The 15,347-nt window shown below is 30.9% G+C and overlaps 1 protein-coding gene across 5 annotated transcripts in view; it reads right to left on the reverse strand.

Annotated features, from left to right (window-relative positions):
* LOC111413691 (unc-13) overlaps positions 1-15,347 on the reverse strand; it is a 68,629-nt gene that overhangs the window by 11,832 nt on the left and 41,450 nt on the right. For 3 of the 5 annotated variants that reach the window (XM_071199305.1, XM_023044738.2, XM_023044740.2), the window contains 5 exons: positions 10,325-10,445; positions 9,958-10,064; positions 3,502-3,643; positions 257-703; positions 54-204 (listed from right to left, as the gene is read on the reverse strand). In XM_071199305.1, coding sequence (XP_071055406.1) covers positions 54-204; positions 257-703; positions 3,502-3,643; positions 9,958-10,064; positions 10,325-10,445 — 968 coding nt within the window. Of the gene's footprint in view, positions 1-53; positions 205-256; positions 704-3,501; positions 3,644-5,374; positions 5,482-9,957; positions 10,065-10,324; positions 10,446-15,347 lie in introns of all 5 variants that reach the window. The other 2 variants (XM_023044742.2, XM_071199306.1) reach the window with 1 other exon arrangement.

Here is a 15,347-nt window from a genome sequence, read left to right on the forward strand (position 1 = left end):
TAAAAAAATATTAATAATAACACAATTAATAAATTCGATTACTATTAAATTACCCCGAAATTAGAAGCCGCGAATCGATCGCTTGCTGAAACCGCTGAAGATGCTGTCGTGTGGGCGTAATACGCATTTATATTGGCTAATAACATACTCATTACAGCCGGAACCCCAGGACATAAATATTTCGTTGAGAGACAATGGAAATGGCTAAAACATTAAAAACTTCACTGATTCTGTTAATTCAATATTTTTTACGTACGTCATCGCTTGATAAATCGACTCAATTCCATATCTCATCGCGAATTCGTCAACAATTTCCTCGGCGGCCTCATCAAAGTAAACTTTCCAAGCGTCGTCCCCTTTCGCTTGAGGAAGACTAACGGTGCCGGCGTTTTGTTCGCACAAATAATGGAATAAATTTTCGTGTAAACACGTGTACTGTACGTGATACGGGGCAACTTTTTCCTCGCCTTTGATTTCGACGGAAATGTGCAATCGAATCGCTCCGGAAACCGCTGATTTATCCGTTCTTTTCTCCAAATTGTACCATACGTCCATTTCTCCCGACAAAGTCCTCACTTCAATTATCGTCTGACCTAAAAAGTCATCCGATTCTCGAGTGAGCTTTTGACGAAGTTTACTTTTTAGGTCGTTGTCTTCATCCCAAACGCGAACTTTAATTCTGTCTGATGAATTATGACATTCACTAAAAAAAATATAAAAATGTTAAAATAATTGTATCTTCAAAACTAATTGAGATATAACAATTTGGTAAAAAGCATTTTAAAGCAAATTTAATCTAGTTTTTATGTGCCATAAATAATTTCTTAATTTCCATAAATCTCGCTGTTATGATTTTTTGATTCCAACCCTGCATGTTTTAACCATGAGGATTATATCGGAATTTAAAAGATCGTATCTTCAAAACCAATTGAGATATAACAATTTGGTAAAAAGCATTTTAAAGCAAATTTAATCTAGTTTTTATGTGCCATAAATAATTTCTTAATTTCCATAAATCTCGCTGTTATGATTTTTTGATTCCAACCCTGCATGTTTTAACCATGAGGATTATATCGGAATTTAAAAGATCGTATCTTCAAAACCAATTGAGATATAACAATTTGGTAAAAAGCATTTTAAAGCAAATTTAAACTAGTTTTTATGTGCCATAAATAATTTCTTAATTTCCATAAATCTCGCTGTTATGATTTTTTGATTCCAATCCTACATGTTTTAATCGTATCGCAACTTAAACAATCGTATTTTCAAAACCAATTGAGATATAACAATTAGGTAAAAAGCATTTTAAAGCAAATTTAATCTAGTTTTTATGTGCCATAAATAATTTCTTATTTTCCATAAATTTCGCTGTTATGATTTTTTGATTCCAACCCTGCATGTTTTAACCATGAGGATTATATCGGAATTTAAAAGATCGTATTTTCAAAATCAATTGAGATATAACAATTTGGTAAAAAGCATTTTAAAGCAAATTTAATCTAGTTTTTATGTGCCATAAATAATTTCTTAATTTCCATAAATCTCGCTGTTATGATTTTTTGATTCCAATCCTACATGTTTTAATCGTATCGCAACTTAAATAATCGTATCTTCAAAACCAATTGAGATATAACAATTTGGTAAAAAGCATTTTAAAGCAAATTTAATCTAGTTTTTATGTGCCATAAATAATTTGTTAATTTCCATAAATCTCGCTATTATGATTTTTTGATTCTAATCCTACATGTTTTAATCGTATCGCAACTTAAATAGTCGTATCTTCAAAACCAATTGAGATATAACAATTTGGTAAAAAGCATTTTAAAGCAAATTTAAACTAGTTTTTATATGCCATAAATAATTTCTTATTTTCCATAAATTTCGGTGTTATGATTTTTTGATTCCAACCCGCATGTTTTAACCATGAGGATTATATCGGAACTTAAAAGATCGTATCTTCAAAACCAATTGAGATATAACAATTTGGTAAAAAGCATTTTAAAGCAAATTTAAACTAGTTTTTATGTGCCATAAATAATTTCTTAATTTCCATAAATCTCGCTGTTATGATTTTTTGATTCCAACCCTGCATGTTTTAACCATGAGGATTATATCGGAACTTAAAAGATCGTATCTTCAAAACCAATTGAGATATAACAATTTGGTAAAAAGCATTTTAAAGCAAATTTAATCTAGTTTTTATGTGCCATAAATAATTTCTTAATTTCCATAAATCTCACTGTTATGATTTTTTGATTCCAATCCTACATGTTTTAATCGTATCGCAACTTAAATAATCGTATCTTCAAAACCAATTGAGATATAACAATTTGGTAAAAAGCATTTTAAAGCAAATTTAATCTAGTTTTTATGTGCCATAAATAATTTCTTATTTTCCATAAATTTCGCTGTTATGATTTTTTGATTCCAACCCTGCATGTTTGAACCATGAGGATTATATCGGAATTTAAAAGATCGTATCTTCAAAACCAATTGAGATATAACAATTTGGTAAAAAGCATTTTAAAGCAAATTTAAACTAGTTTTTATGTGCCATAAATAATTTCTTATTTTCTATAAATCTCGCTGTTATGATTTTTTGATTCCAATCCTACATGTTTTAATCGTATCGCAACTTAAATAATCGTATCTTCAAAACCAATTGAGATATAACAATTTGGTAAAAAGCAGTTTAAAGCAAATTTAATCTAGTTTTTATGTGCCATAAATAATTTCTTAATTTCCATAAATTTCGCTGTTATGATTTTTTGATTCCAACCCTGCATGTTTGAACCATGAGGATTATATCGGAACTTAAAAGATCGTATCTTCAAAACCAATTGAGATATAACAATTTGGTAAAAAGCATTTTAAAGCTAATTGAATCTAGTTTTTATGTGCCATAAATAATTTCTTATTTTCCATAAATCTCGCTGTTATGATTTTTTGATTCCAATCTTACATGTTTTAATCGTATCGCAACTTAAATAATCGTATCTTCAAAACCAATTGAGATATAACAATTTGGTGAAAAGCATTTTAAAGCAAATTTAATCTAGTTTTTATGTGCCATAAATAATTTCTTAATTTCCATAAATTTCACTGTTATGATTTTTTGATTCCAACCCTGCATGTTTTAACCATGAGGATTATATCGGAATTTAAAAGATCCTATCTTCAAAACCAATTGAGATATAACAATTTGGTGAAAAGCATTTTAAAGCAAATTTAATCTAGTTTTTATGTGCCATAAATAATTTCTTAATTTCCATAAATCTCGCTGTTATGATTTTTTGATTCCAATCCTACATGTTTTAATCGTATCGCAACTTAAATAATCGTATCTTCAAAACCAATTGAGATATAACAATTTGGTGAAAAGCATTTTAAAGCAAATTTAAACTAATTTTTATGTGCCATAAATAATTTCTTAGTTTTTATAAATCTCGTTGTTATGATTTTTTAATTTCTTAGAAATAAGTATAATTAAAAATTACTTACAAATAAAACTTTTCATCCCAAACAGGATTCAACTCCTGAGGCATCGTCCTCGTTCTCTTCTTTACTTTTCCAACTTGAACGGTTACATAAGGATCAGAAGTTCCGCTTTTATCCTTAGCGATTAATCCCTGGGCAGATTTCACTAGAAAATTTTGACGGCTTTAAATTAATTTTCGCATAAATAAATTAGAAATCGATTAAAAATTTGTTAAGTTTCAACAAGATATGAAGTTAAAAATAGAGAGAGTAAAAAAGAATATTTCTAAAATGGATACGATAACTTGAATTGTGCTAAGAAAATAGATCCAGATTCTAAACTAAAAAAAATTTGGTGAGAAAGTATACAAAGAAGAATTAATTTAATAAGAGTGCACAAACTTTTTAAACCGTTAAATTTTAAGAAGTGCTTTTTATTTACATGCTTTCTTTCATTTCGTTCTTATAATTTAAAAGCGGGTTTAAGCGGAAGAAGAATAAGAAAATTAGTTATTGGGTGGGTTTATGTACAGTTGGTTTCTTTAAATTATTTTTTTTAATAAAGAGGGAATTAAAAATGCTTTTTAATTATAAATAGTAAATACCATACCTTTCTTTCTACAAGAATCTAGTTTTTAAAGCTAAATTTTTGCTGTAAAGTGTTTTAAAAAATGTATTAAGAAATAAATGTTGTTTTAAAAGGTGTTTTTAACAAAAATAGAGTGATAAAGGTGTTAATTAAAAAGTTTCTTTTATGTAGTGTAATTTTTAGTGATATTAGTGTTGTTTTAGGAAGATCAACAAAGTAAGCGGTTTTTTTGTTGTCCAGTGCCATTATTAAATAACTCCAAAGAATAAATAGGTAATAACAAATACATAGTAATATGTATATAAAAACTCAGCTACCTAAAGTTGGTCAACAGGCAGGTCTGTTTAGCTACATTCTATGGGCAAGCGTTTGCTGGAAAATTAAAAGTAAATATAACGCCGACGATCCAAAAGAATTATTCATTTTCTTTTCTTCGGATCGCCAAGACATACACAAACAAGCCAAAAGTACTCAAGCCTTAAAATGTGTTAAGTTATATTGAACGAAAATTTTCGTATAATTCTCTTTACTGGAGAAGATAAATAATATAAAGGGAAAGGATTTTTAAGAGTCCAAATTTTTAAATTCATCGTATGTCATGCTTCAATATTGCATCCAAACATGATCATGAATCACAACTCGTAGAAGTAATACTGATTTAGATTTTAGTATTGTGGCAGAAAAACTACAAGAAGAAAGTGTTTCAACTATTAACTAGATAGGTATATAGAAAGTGTGGTAAATGTGTGTGTAAATATGGTCAAAAACATTCATTACCGTCATAATCATAACAAGAATATTTAAAAGCTAAAAACTTTAATGGTGCCTTAAAGATTCAACAAAGAGCATAAAGAAATTGTACGAAAAGACATGGATAAATACAAAAAGACAAAGGGAGAGACAGAGAAAAACGAAGATTTAGTGCCAAAAAACATTGATGAAAATTGTAAGGGTGCAAAAAAGAGCAGAAAAGAAAACGAGATTTAAGAAACATTTTGGCAGTTTTTAATTTGTGTGTGTGAGACAAAGGCACTCGGTACTTCACAGCGTGTCTGAGTTATTCAAAATAAAGTGTCCTTTTATTATAAGAATCCTGTATGCAAAAGATTTTATTTAATTTAAAGAAATTAAAATCAAATTATTTTGTATACAGGAAAAGAGAAATAAAAAAAAAAAATAGTAAATATTGTAAGTTTGAAGTTTGGTTTTGAAGAGATCTTCTAAAAATTTGAAAATAAATTGAAAATTAAAAAAATAAATAAATAAAATTAAAAGTTCTTCCCGATAGAATGCAGCTTGCAGCAATACCTGTGATGGCAATCTTGCACGACCACTTGGAAGTTCCTTCAATAGTGACGGCCTCCGCTTGCTCGATTGAATCTATGTGTGTGTCGGGATCCACTGAAAATGTTGTTCTGTTGACGAGGGGGGTCGAAACCGGAAACAAACACAATGCAACACAAAACGTACACAAAACGGGAGAAGAATCAAAACGAAACAAAAAAATATCTCTTGATTCCGAATCATTTTCTTGCAATTCTTGATTTGACAAATCCTAAGCAGTTGATGGTGATCAATTTCCGGTTCTGTAAGTTTCTGGTTTTAGAGTAACTTTATGTAAAAATTCTTTCGGCGTGTTTTGTAATTTTTTGATATTTAGTTTTTTGTTTGTTGCAACTTTTTCCGGTTTTCAAAACTCGAAAGGAAGTCAAATCGCATAACATTTCACTAAACAATCAGTATTCTTTTGTATTTAATGTTGGAGATAAAATTAAGATGATGTGTGTAAAGGAGGATTTTAATCTATAACTTTCCTTTTTTTTAAATTATTGTGTTGTATGCGTTTTTTTAGTTGGTATTTTTGTAAGTTTTTGCTTTTTCTAAACAAAGCTGTCTACACACATCTAAACAATTAATAAATTTTACGTGCATTTCCTAATTTTATTTTGTACTTTGTGATCTTTAATAATATTTTAAGTGAAAATTACAAAATTTTTTTTGAGGGAAGTTGGATTTGTTATCAGAATGATGAATAAGTCCTTTTAACATGACATTCCACTTTAATCGTCAAGATACATAAAAGTAATAAAACTGATTTACTTTGAATAATGCTTCTAAGTTTGGCTGTATTGAAAAAGTCAGGACAATATATGATCAATTAAAATCTTTAAGTTAGCTAGAAGTGGAGGGTGTGGCAGAAATAATTCCCAACTCCCTGTAAGCTCTCCAAAGCAATAAAGATTTCGATCTTTATTATGCCAGAGACTGTTTTGAGCGGCTCAGCTTATATGCTGAACGTTCCGGAATGGAGAATGATAAATTGGAAATGTATTAAAATACAGAATCTGAAATTAAGAAAATCAAAAGGCTGCTTTAAAGGCAACCTTATTGGCCGAAGCTAGAACAGAGATTCATAAGGTTCGAGGGAGTCCTAAGAAAATAAGAAATCTTTTTGTCAGAACCTTATTCAACACTTTAGTGTGATTTCCTTAACCCAACTCAACCCTATGGAGTCTACATTTTGTGTACCAATAACTTGTATATAATAAATGCCTTTATTAGAAAATAAGCTTAATTGTACAAAAAAAAACATACAAAAGAAAATAGGCGAGTTCCAGCTTGTACTAGTTAGTACAGCTGCTCTAACTAACCTAAGAAACAAAAAAAGAAAAACATGACTCGGCCAAAAATTACAAAGCAACAGCTAGATACAACAACAAGATTGCAAAACATGTCAGATCAGCGTTTGCCCCATGTAGACATTGTTCAAGAAAACAAGAATGTTTCTGTGTAAATTTAAACCTTCGTAGTGAGAACCCCTTGCAATTATCGTCCACCTCATTATATTTCGAAGTTATTTGAAATAAGTATGATCTCTGAAACAAAGACAAACGATAGAAGGGTGGCGACAGTCTTCCGCGAAATCGCGTATTTATTCGGTGGACATCATTTCGGAAAGTTATTAGTTGGTAGAGATACTGTGGTTCCTTGTAGTTTATAATTTTATGGTATAGGCACAAACACTGCACTGTCCTACGATGATACATATTTAGCCATCCCGCATCCTTTAGTTTATAAGATATTCTGTTATATTTTCTAATTCCATATATATACCGAAGACACGAATTTTGCACTCGTTGAATACGTGTTACATCGCTAACGTCAATGCACGGATGGTAGACCTCAGCACAATAAGTGAATTGAGACAACACAGAGGCTTCGCACAACACCTTTTTCAGATGAATACCAAGGTAGTGTCGATGAGGAAACAACATCCTCAGATGATAATAAGCCCTGGATATACAGTTGGAGACATGCTTCTTATAGCGAAAACTGTTGTCCATAATCATACCCAAATTCTTTACCTCACTAACCAAAGGAATGTTACAACCATCAATTTGCAAATCAATACTTTCCCGAAAACCATTACATATAGCGGAATTTCCAAAAAGTATAGCATTGGATTTACTCGGATTAAGATGTAGACCGTATTCCCGAGCCACTTTATGAATGTAATCAAGGTCTTTTTGCATATTCGTAATACCCAACGCGAAGTCGCGTGGATCAAAGGAAACATACATCTGCAAGTCATCCGCATACATATGGTACTCACAATGATTTAACCCCCTAACGATTTGAGATGTATATAAAGAAAATAGAATAGGCCCTAAAATAGTACCTTGTGGTACACTCTTGCTCAAACAGCGAAATTCAGACAAAGCATCACCGATTCTAACCGACTGATGCCTATTACTTAAATAATTTTCAATTAAGTTTAAAGCGGATTCACTGAAGCCAATATACTTTAACAATTCCACAAGCAAGTCATGACAAACACTATCAAAAGCTCTACTAAAATCCAACAAGACTACCAACGTACATAATCCTTTATCTCGAGCCTGTAAAATATCATTACCTTGAGAAGAGCAGTACCGCAGCTATGGTTTCTACGAAAACCAGATTGATGCTTCGGTAAAATATTATTAATTTGAACAAATTGATGCAACTGATTAAACATAATTCTTTCCAGAACTTTAGATAAAATTGGCAATATGCTAATCGGCCGCAGATCTTTAGGCTCAGATGGGTCACGTTTTTTTGGGATAGGAACCACAATTGACAACTTCCAACAGTCAGGTACATCCGAAGTTTCAATGCAAACATTGAGTGAATGTGTCAAGTAGGGTAATATAAATGCAAAACACATATTCAACATACTCATACTGATATTATCAGCACCGGCAGCTCTAGAAGAAATTGAGGAAATAGCTTTTATTACATCAGCTTCGGATACAAAGACAAACTTAAAATTAGTTTGAATCAAATTTAAAGGCGGTAAGTCATTAAAACTGAAACGCGTTGCAAGGTTCAAAGAAGGGACTGAATCAATAAAGAAATCGTTAACCTCATCTGGTCGATTCAAGTGAGCAGGGATTTGCTGTGAACATTTCGTACCACAAATACCCAAATGATTCAATTGTTTCCACAGTTCAGCACCCCGAGACGTCTGATATAAAAATTCCAGATATGATTTTCTTTCTCTTCTAATGCAGGTTGTAGTAAAATTCCTCAGCTCCTTATAAGCAACCCAATCAGCACCTGAACGAGTACGCTTGTATTTATTCTTTGCCCTATCACGTTCGTCCATAAGCAATTTAATATTTGGTGTTAACCAAGGTACGACCTTTTTGGTAAACCTCCTTACGGTTAAAGGGTCATGTCTGTCAAATAAAGCCAGCAACAAGTTATTAAAGTTTTGAACTTTACAATTAATGTTATCCATGAAAAATATTTTGTGAAAAGGCACCGATTGCAGATCGCTATTGAAAGCACACTCATCGACACCACGCAGCATACGCACGGTTAATAACCGAGGAGGAATCTTAGGTACTTTCAAATCTATTTCGCAAAAAATCAAATCATGATCAGACAAATCACACGGCAATACACCACTAACACTCACCAAACGACAGCAAGATGTGACGATGACATCCAACAATGTCATAACAGCATTGGTCACACGAGTCGGATCACCTATTAGTTGCACAGCCGACCATACATCCAAGAATTCATGAAACAGGTTAATAAATGGACTATTCACGTTCAGAAGATCGATGTTCAGGTCACCCAAACAAAAAATTTTTTCGGATTCAGCAACACAAGTAGTGTATACTTCCTCTACACTACTCAAAAAGTCTCTACAATTAATGTGAGATATAAACTTTCAAAACTTCCTTATTAGCTGTATGAATCAAAAGTGGAATGACATTTAAAATCTTCGTTCTGATAAATTAAAAAGTAAATCCACTTCTACTCAAAAACTCAGCTTCTAATAAAAAATTAAGCACGTTTTGTGGCTGCTTTCTAAAACCATTTACTACATCAAAAATTACACAAATAAAAATAATATCTATATAATATTAATAGTGAGTGTTTTTGCGATAGGATTTCGAGTTTTTTTAATTTCGGAAAAAGAACAACAAGCGAAGCAAATGTACAAAAATTCCTAAAGAAAAATCCTAAAAAACTAAAAAAAAATTTGAGGTGTGGGTCTCTTGATAAAATCATCAAGAATAATCAAAAATAATCCTATTTAAATTGTTGAGTAAGGAATTAAGAGGGAGTTTAAAAAAATAGCGTAAAGCGGCTGCACATTCAGAGCATTCATATAAATTATGGTTTCAAAAATTGTCATCAAAAAAAAAAAATAGACATAAAACTTTGAATTTTTACTTAATTTTTCGTTTTATAAGTGAAGAAGTTTTATTTCTATTTTTTACATTTGCACAATCAGTTATCAAGTCCAATAATAATCACAAAAATAAAAATAAATAAGTCTCGAATTGAAATTCGAGCATAAATACTCTTCTTGTTCACAAATAAAAACAAACCTGTGATGGCAATTTTCGCCGACCATTTCGAGGTACCGTCCAAGACGCTCTGTTTGACAGCTTTCATGTGACCCGAATGACTCTTGTCCTCGACACCGAACACTTCCCTGTTTGAGGTTTTCATCAAAAAAAAAATTACAACGTAAAAAACCAAAACTAAATCAAATAAACGGTTTATGATGGAAAAATTTTCCTCGCTCTTTGTTTCAGCCGGAGAATAAGCTTTAATTGGAAAAATCAATTTAAATAAGTACCAAAAAGTCTGATTTTTTTATTAATTTATATCTCCTGAAAAATTGTTATTAAGAGGAGTAAAAAATTAAAAATTGTTGAGATCAAGAATTAAAAACAGTTTTAATTTTTTTACCTTATCAATTCGAAAATTTCGGGTTTCTCACGTTCTCTTTGTTTCATTCTTTCCCTCATTGCTGTTATGATGCTGTTCGCTTTGTCTTCAGCGCCGTGTTTAGAGCTTTTTTCCGCAGCACCTATTAAAATGTATAAAAAATAAGAAAGATAAAAAATTCAAAGATGTCAAAGTGTTGAAAGTGCTAAAAGATTAAAAGAAAAGCCTTATTTAATATTAGATGGAAGAGAACACTTGAAAAAGGTGTACAATGAAGGAACGTTTTATGACTCTCTTTTTCGACGATTTTATTTAACTTTAAAACTTTTACATAAAAAATTTATCTTTTTTGTTTTAATTCACATTTTTAATTAATATTCCTAAGATTGCTTTGGATGTGTAGATAAGAAATGAAACGTTTCGAAATTAACATAATTTGCATAAAATGTTCTGAAGGTTTTGACCCAAACCTCGGCGGGGATTTAAATAAAACAAGGTTATAGCTGAGTTAAAAATAATTCCCACTTAACTGAACCATCATATCCATCAAGAAATTCCAAAACAGTACTAACCATTAAGTACACATTATTACACATTAATCTAGTCGTGAAACGCAGTGTAATTAGACAGGCATAAGCATAAATCCAAATTTGTAGTCAGCGACGTCATTCCCAGTAGAGCTTTGCAAAAAAAAATGGAAACGCGTATGTTCACTCGTGAGAACGAGAGAGAGAGTGTTTTAACGATTTTCTGTCGTATCGTCGTCGTTTTGTGTCCTTTTTGGCACTCCGACGCGTTACGCCGTGACAGCTATGTCGCATTTTTTTAATAGTAAAACAGAATTTCCATTCTGAAAGCACGTCGTCCTTGTTATGTGATAATTTATGGTCTGTTAGTTACTGTTGCATTTTGTTTTTAAATTTATTATTGAATGGATTGACGATATTTATAAAATTTGTGTTAGGAGAAACAGCTTTGGGGTTGATTTGACCCTGAAATTTAATATTTAATATCTACACGACGAGCCGATAATGATTTTACCCAGTAAGTTTCTTTTCTAATGATAACATAATATGTTATTATGCGTCGACGCACGGTTAAACTCGAATGTTTCTAGTTCTAGGTCTAGTTTGTGTTACTACAAAGTAAATAGTTAACACAAATAGCAAATTATCTGATCTTTAACTTTTTAAAAGTAGAAAAGTATCTAAAAGAAACATGAATAATGTATGGAGTTAGAATACAGTTTGAAAAAAAAACAAGTTGCACAAAATTGGATGCGGTAGCGTAAGGAAAAACAGATGACTTTAAAATTAATTTTGCTGAAACAATTTCGCACTTTCTGGAACAATTTCGAAACAGCGCATGAAAAGGAATTTTGTTGTACGCTTTTTTTTAATGTTATGCGTTGGTCCGTGCTAGCAGTTGGAGTAATTTGCGAGTGCTTTGGAGCGAGTTAGTTAAATTCCACCTGGGTTAGAGCTTACATTTCAGGGTATGATACATTATATAGCTTCCGGGAGCTTTTGCAAAGAAGTTCACGACAATTACAGGTCGAAAGCATTATTGTGGTTCAATTCAAAAATTTTCCATTTTAAATAAAATAAAGTTAGTTGCACAGGCCGACAAAAATTTAAATGTTTTCTAAACCAACAAGTACGCTATACAGGGTGGTTCAAATTCGATGTCCGAATAGGCTAACTCGGAAACTATAAGAGTTAGACAAAAAGTAGCTTACATGTCATGATCTCGTTTTTCGAGAAACTGCTAATGCCGAAAACCTCATAGCGCTATCGTCTTTTGTTTTTCCCCTAGAGGCCAAAATTGGAAATATCGTAAAACCAGCAAGTGCAATTATCTTCGTTATTATTATAGGTGGAGTATTATAACTAACGATAAGACATTATATGGACACTTTTTTATAGAGAAATGGATGACGTAGTCAAAAAAATTTTTTCGGTTTTAGATTTTGAGATATCATCACAATTTTCGTTTTTTTAAATGGAAACAACCACTGATTATTCGCTTATTAAATTCGTTATTTTTTTCTGATTACAAAAATATAGGGTTCGACAGGTCTATTTCTTATTGTTTTAGAATAAAGCCAAAAATAAACTTTTTTTTTAAATTTCCATCTAGTGTCATCGACGAAATTAAATTTACAGTTTCCTGTAAATTACGGGGCGGTAGGTAAAATCTAAAAAGTTAACAATTAAATAAGAAGATAACTTCTGGTATTTAAAAACAAATAATTATGTTTATTACACCAACTGTTAATACGGAAATATTTAATGACTTGCATTGCTTCACACTATTTTATTAGCAACTTGATAAATTATTAAGTGGCTGATTTTAGAAATTGTAGGTTTACTACATACCTACATTTCTTAATACTTTATGAATAACTTTTAAAAATTTTCACATCTATAAGATTGACATTATTTAATACATTATTTGTTTTTGTTAGATCAAATAGTATTTATAAATATTTTATTAACGCAAAAAAATAGTAATTTAACAACAAATACTAATAATTTTATTTTCCAAACATTATTAAAACAATGCTACAAAAAATGCTCAAATTGACCTCCTCTTTTTTCGATGCAAATTTCACAACGCTTTCTAACACTGTTTATTGCGTTAAATATACTTATATTTGGAATAGAATTGAGACAATGCTCAAAATTTATCTTTAATTCTCTTATATTTCCATTATCCATTAAATATAACTGGTTTTTGATGTAGCCCCAGAGAAAAAATCCAGTGGCGTCAAATCCGGTGATCTTGGTGGCCACCGATGGTTTCCGCTGGAACCAATCCAGTTGTCTTCAAAATTAATATTTAAAAAATCAGTTATACGCCTAGCAGTATGCGCAGGAGCGCCATCATGTTGAAAATATAGTTTTTCCGCATCACGTAAAGGTAAACCATCAACATATCTTTCATATTTAGCAATGCTACCCATACGTTAAAACCAAAGCGACCTTGAGTACGCCTTTCAATGGTATTTTGGGGATTAACGTTCGACCATATATGTTGGTTATTTCTGTTAAATATCCCCGCACTGCTAATGTGTGCTTCATCGGTCCAGATAATTGCTCTACTGAAAACTGGGTTTTCATTAACCTGATCTACGTACCAACGGCAAAATTCAAGCCTTCTTTGGGTATCACCATCTCGTAAATGATGCATGATTCGAGGAACGTATGGCTTATACTTGTGTTTATGTAAAACACGAAGACAGCGATTTCTGGAAATACCAAGATCATTCTCCATTTCGCGGCTTGATATCGACGAATTTGCTGTAACTGCCGCTAAAACATTTATTTCTTCGTCTTCATTTTCTTTATAATACGATTTTGGTCTAGGCTTTTTAAAAGAACCGAATGTTTTTAAATTTTTTTCTAAACGACTAAATATTTTCGCATTTGGCTGCCTTCTTTCCGGGTATCTATTAAAATACAACTCTGCAGCCAATTCACTACTTTTATTTTGTAATATGTAACATTCTAACATGTCAAACTTTTCAAAGTTTTCGTAATTCATCTTTAAAACAGGATTTTTAAAGTGACACTTTTTGAATACAAACAAATGTTGCTATGTTTATTTGAATTCAAAAGAAAAATATATGAGCGCCATCTATCAATAATTTATTAAGTCATTTAATAATAATATTAAATATTAATAAAAAATGTGAAATAATGCAATCTATTCCAACTTTTGTGTAAAACATATATAAATTAAATAGTTCAACAAATTTATTTGTTTCAAACATCAGAAATTTGTTTTTTTAATTTTTAGTTATAGTACCATAATTTACAGGAAACTGTAAATTTAATTTTGTCGATGACACTAGATGGAAATTTAAAAAAAAAGTTTATTTTTGGCTTTATTCTAAAACAATAAGAAATAGACCTGTCGAACCCTATATTTTTGTAATAAGAAAAAAATAACGAATTTAATAAGCGAATAATCAGTGGTTGTTTCCATTTAAAAAAACGAAAATTGTGATGATATCTCAAAATCTAAAACCGAAAAAATTTTTTTGACTACGTCATCCAATTCTCTGTAAAAAAGTGTCCATATAATGTCTTAGTTATAATACTCCACCTATAATAATAACGAAGATAATTGCACTTGCTGGTTTTACGATATTTCCAATTTTGGCCTCTAGGGGAAAAACAAAAGACGATAGCGCTATGAGGTTTTCGGCATTAGCAGTTTCTCGAAAAACGAGATCATGACATGTAAGCTACTTTTTTTCTAACTCTTATAGTTTCCGAGTTAGCCTATTCGGACATCGAATTTGAACCACCCTGTACTATCTCGAAGGTTTTTCACGTTCTAAATCCAAATTTCACCTCAAAAATGCTTCATCACGTAAGGTTTTCAAAATATCTTAGCCAAAATATGTTAAAAATACGGTTTCTGGTCGTATTTGTGGTTATAGTTCACCATGACGGAATTAAAAAAAAAATTGTGAAATTATTACCCTTTCCCTTTAAAACTCTTTTTCAATTATTTAAATATTTTTTTTCTTCTTCGAGATATCATCTGTTGAAATTAATAAGTACGTCGGTTTGTTCTGTTCTCGATAAACTGATGTTGAGTTACATCAAGTTAGCGATGCTAACGCACAAGTAAAATAAATATGCCAAAATATGATTAAATATCTAAAAATGAAACTTTAAACTTGAAATATTTAACCATACATTTATCTTTCAACCAGATGGTATTCAATTGAGAAACAGGACATTCAAAATCCAGTTAATTTTTATGAATTTATTTGGTTTGTTAGCAAAGTTATAGTTTTAATGGGAAAACTATTGCAGTATTTACAAAAATAAAACGATTGTTTACGAGATTTATTCATTCTAAAAGAGACAATTTACATATTATTTTTTATTTAAGCTCTATAGCGTTTTATAAGATGAAAATCACAACCATATTGGATTTTACCGCAGAACCATTAATGAGTGGATTAAAAAAAAATTTTTAGAATGTTATAACATACTTATGAGAAATGTAGGTAAACCGTGGGTTG

Source organism: Onthophagus taurus, chromosome 10 (assembly GCF_036711975.1).
Source record: "Onthophagus taurus isolate NC chromosome 10, IU_Otau_3.0, whole genome shotgun sequence".
NCBI lineage: Eukaryota > Metazoa > Arthropoda > Insecta > Coleoptera > Scarabaeidae > Onthophagus > Onthophagus taurus.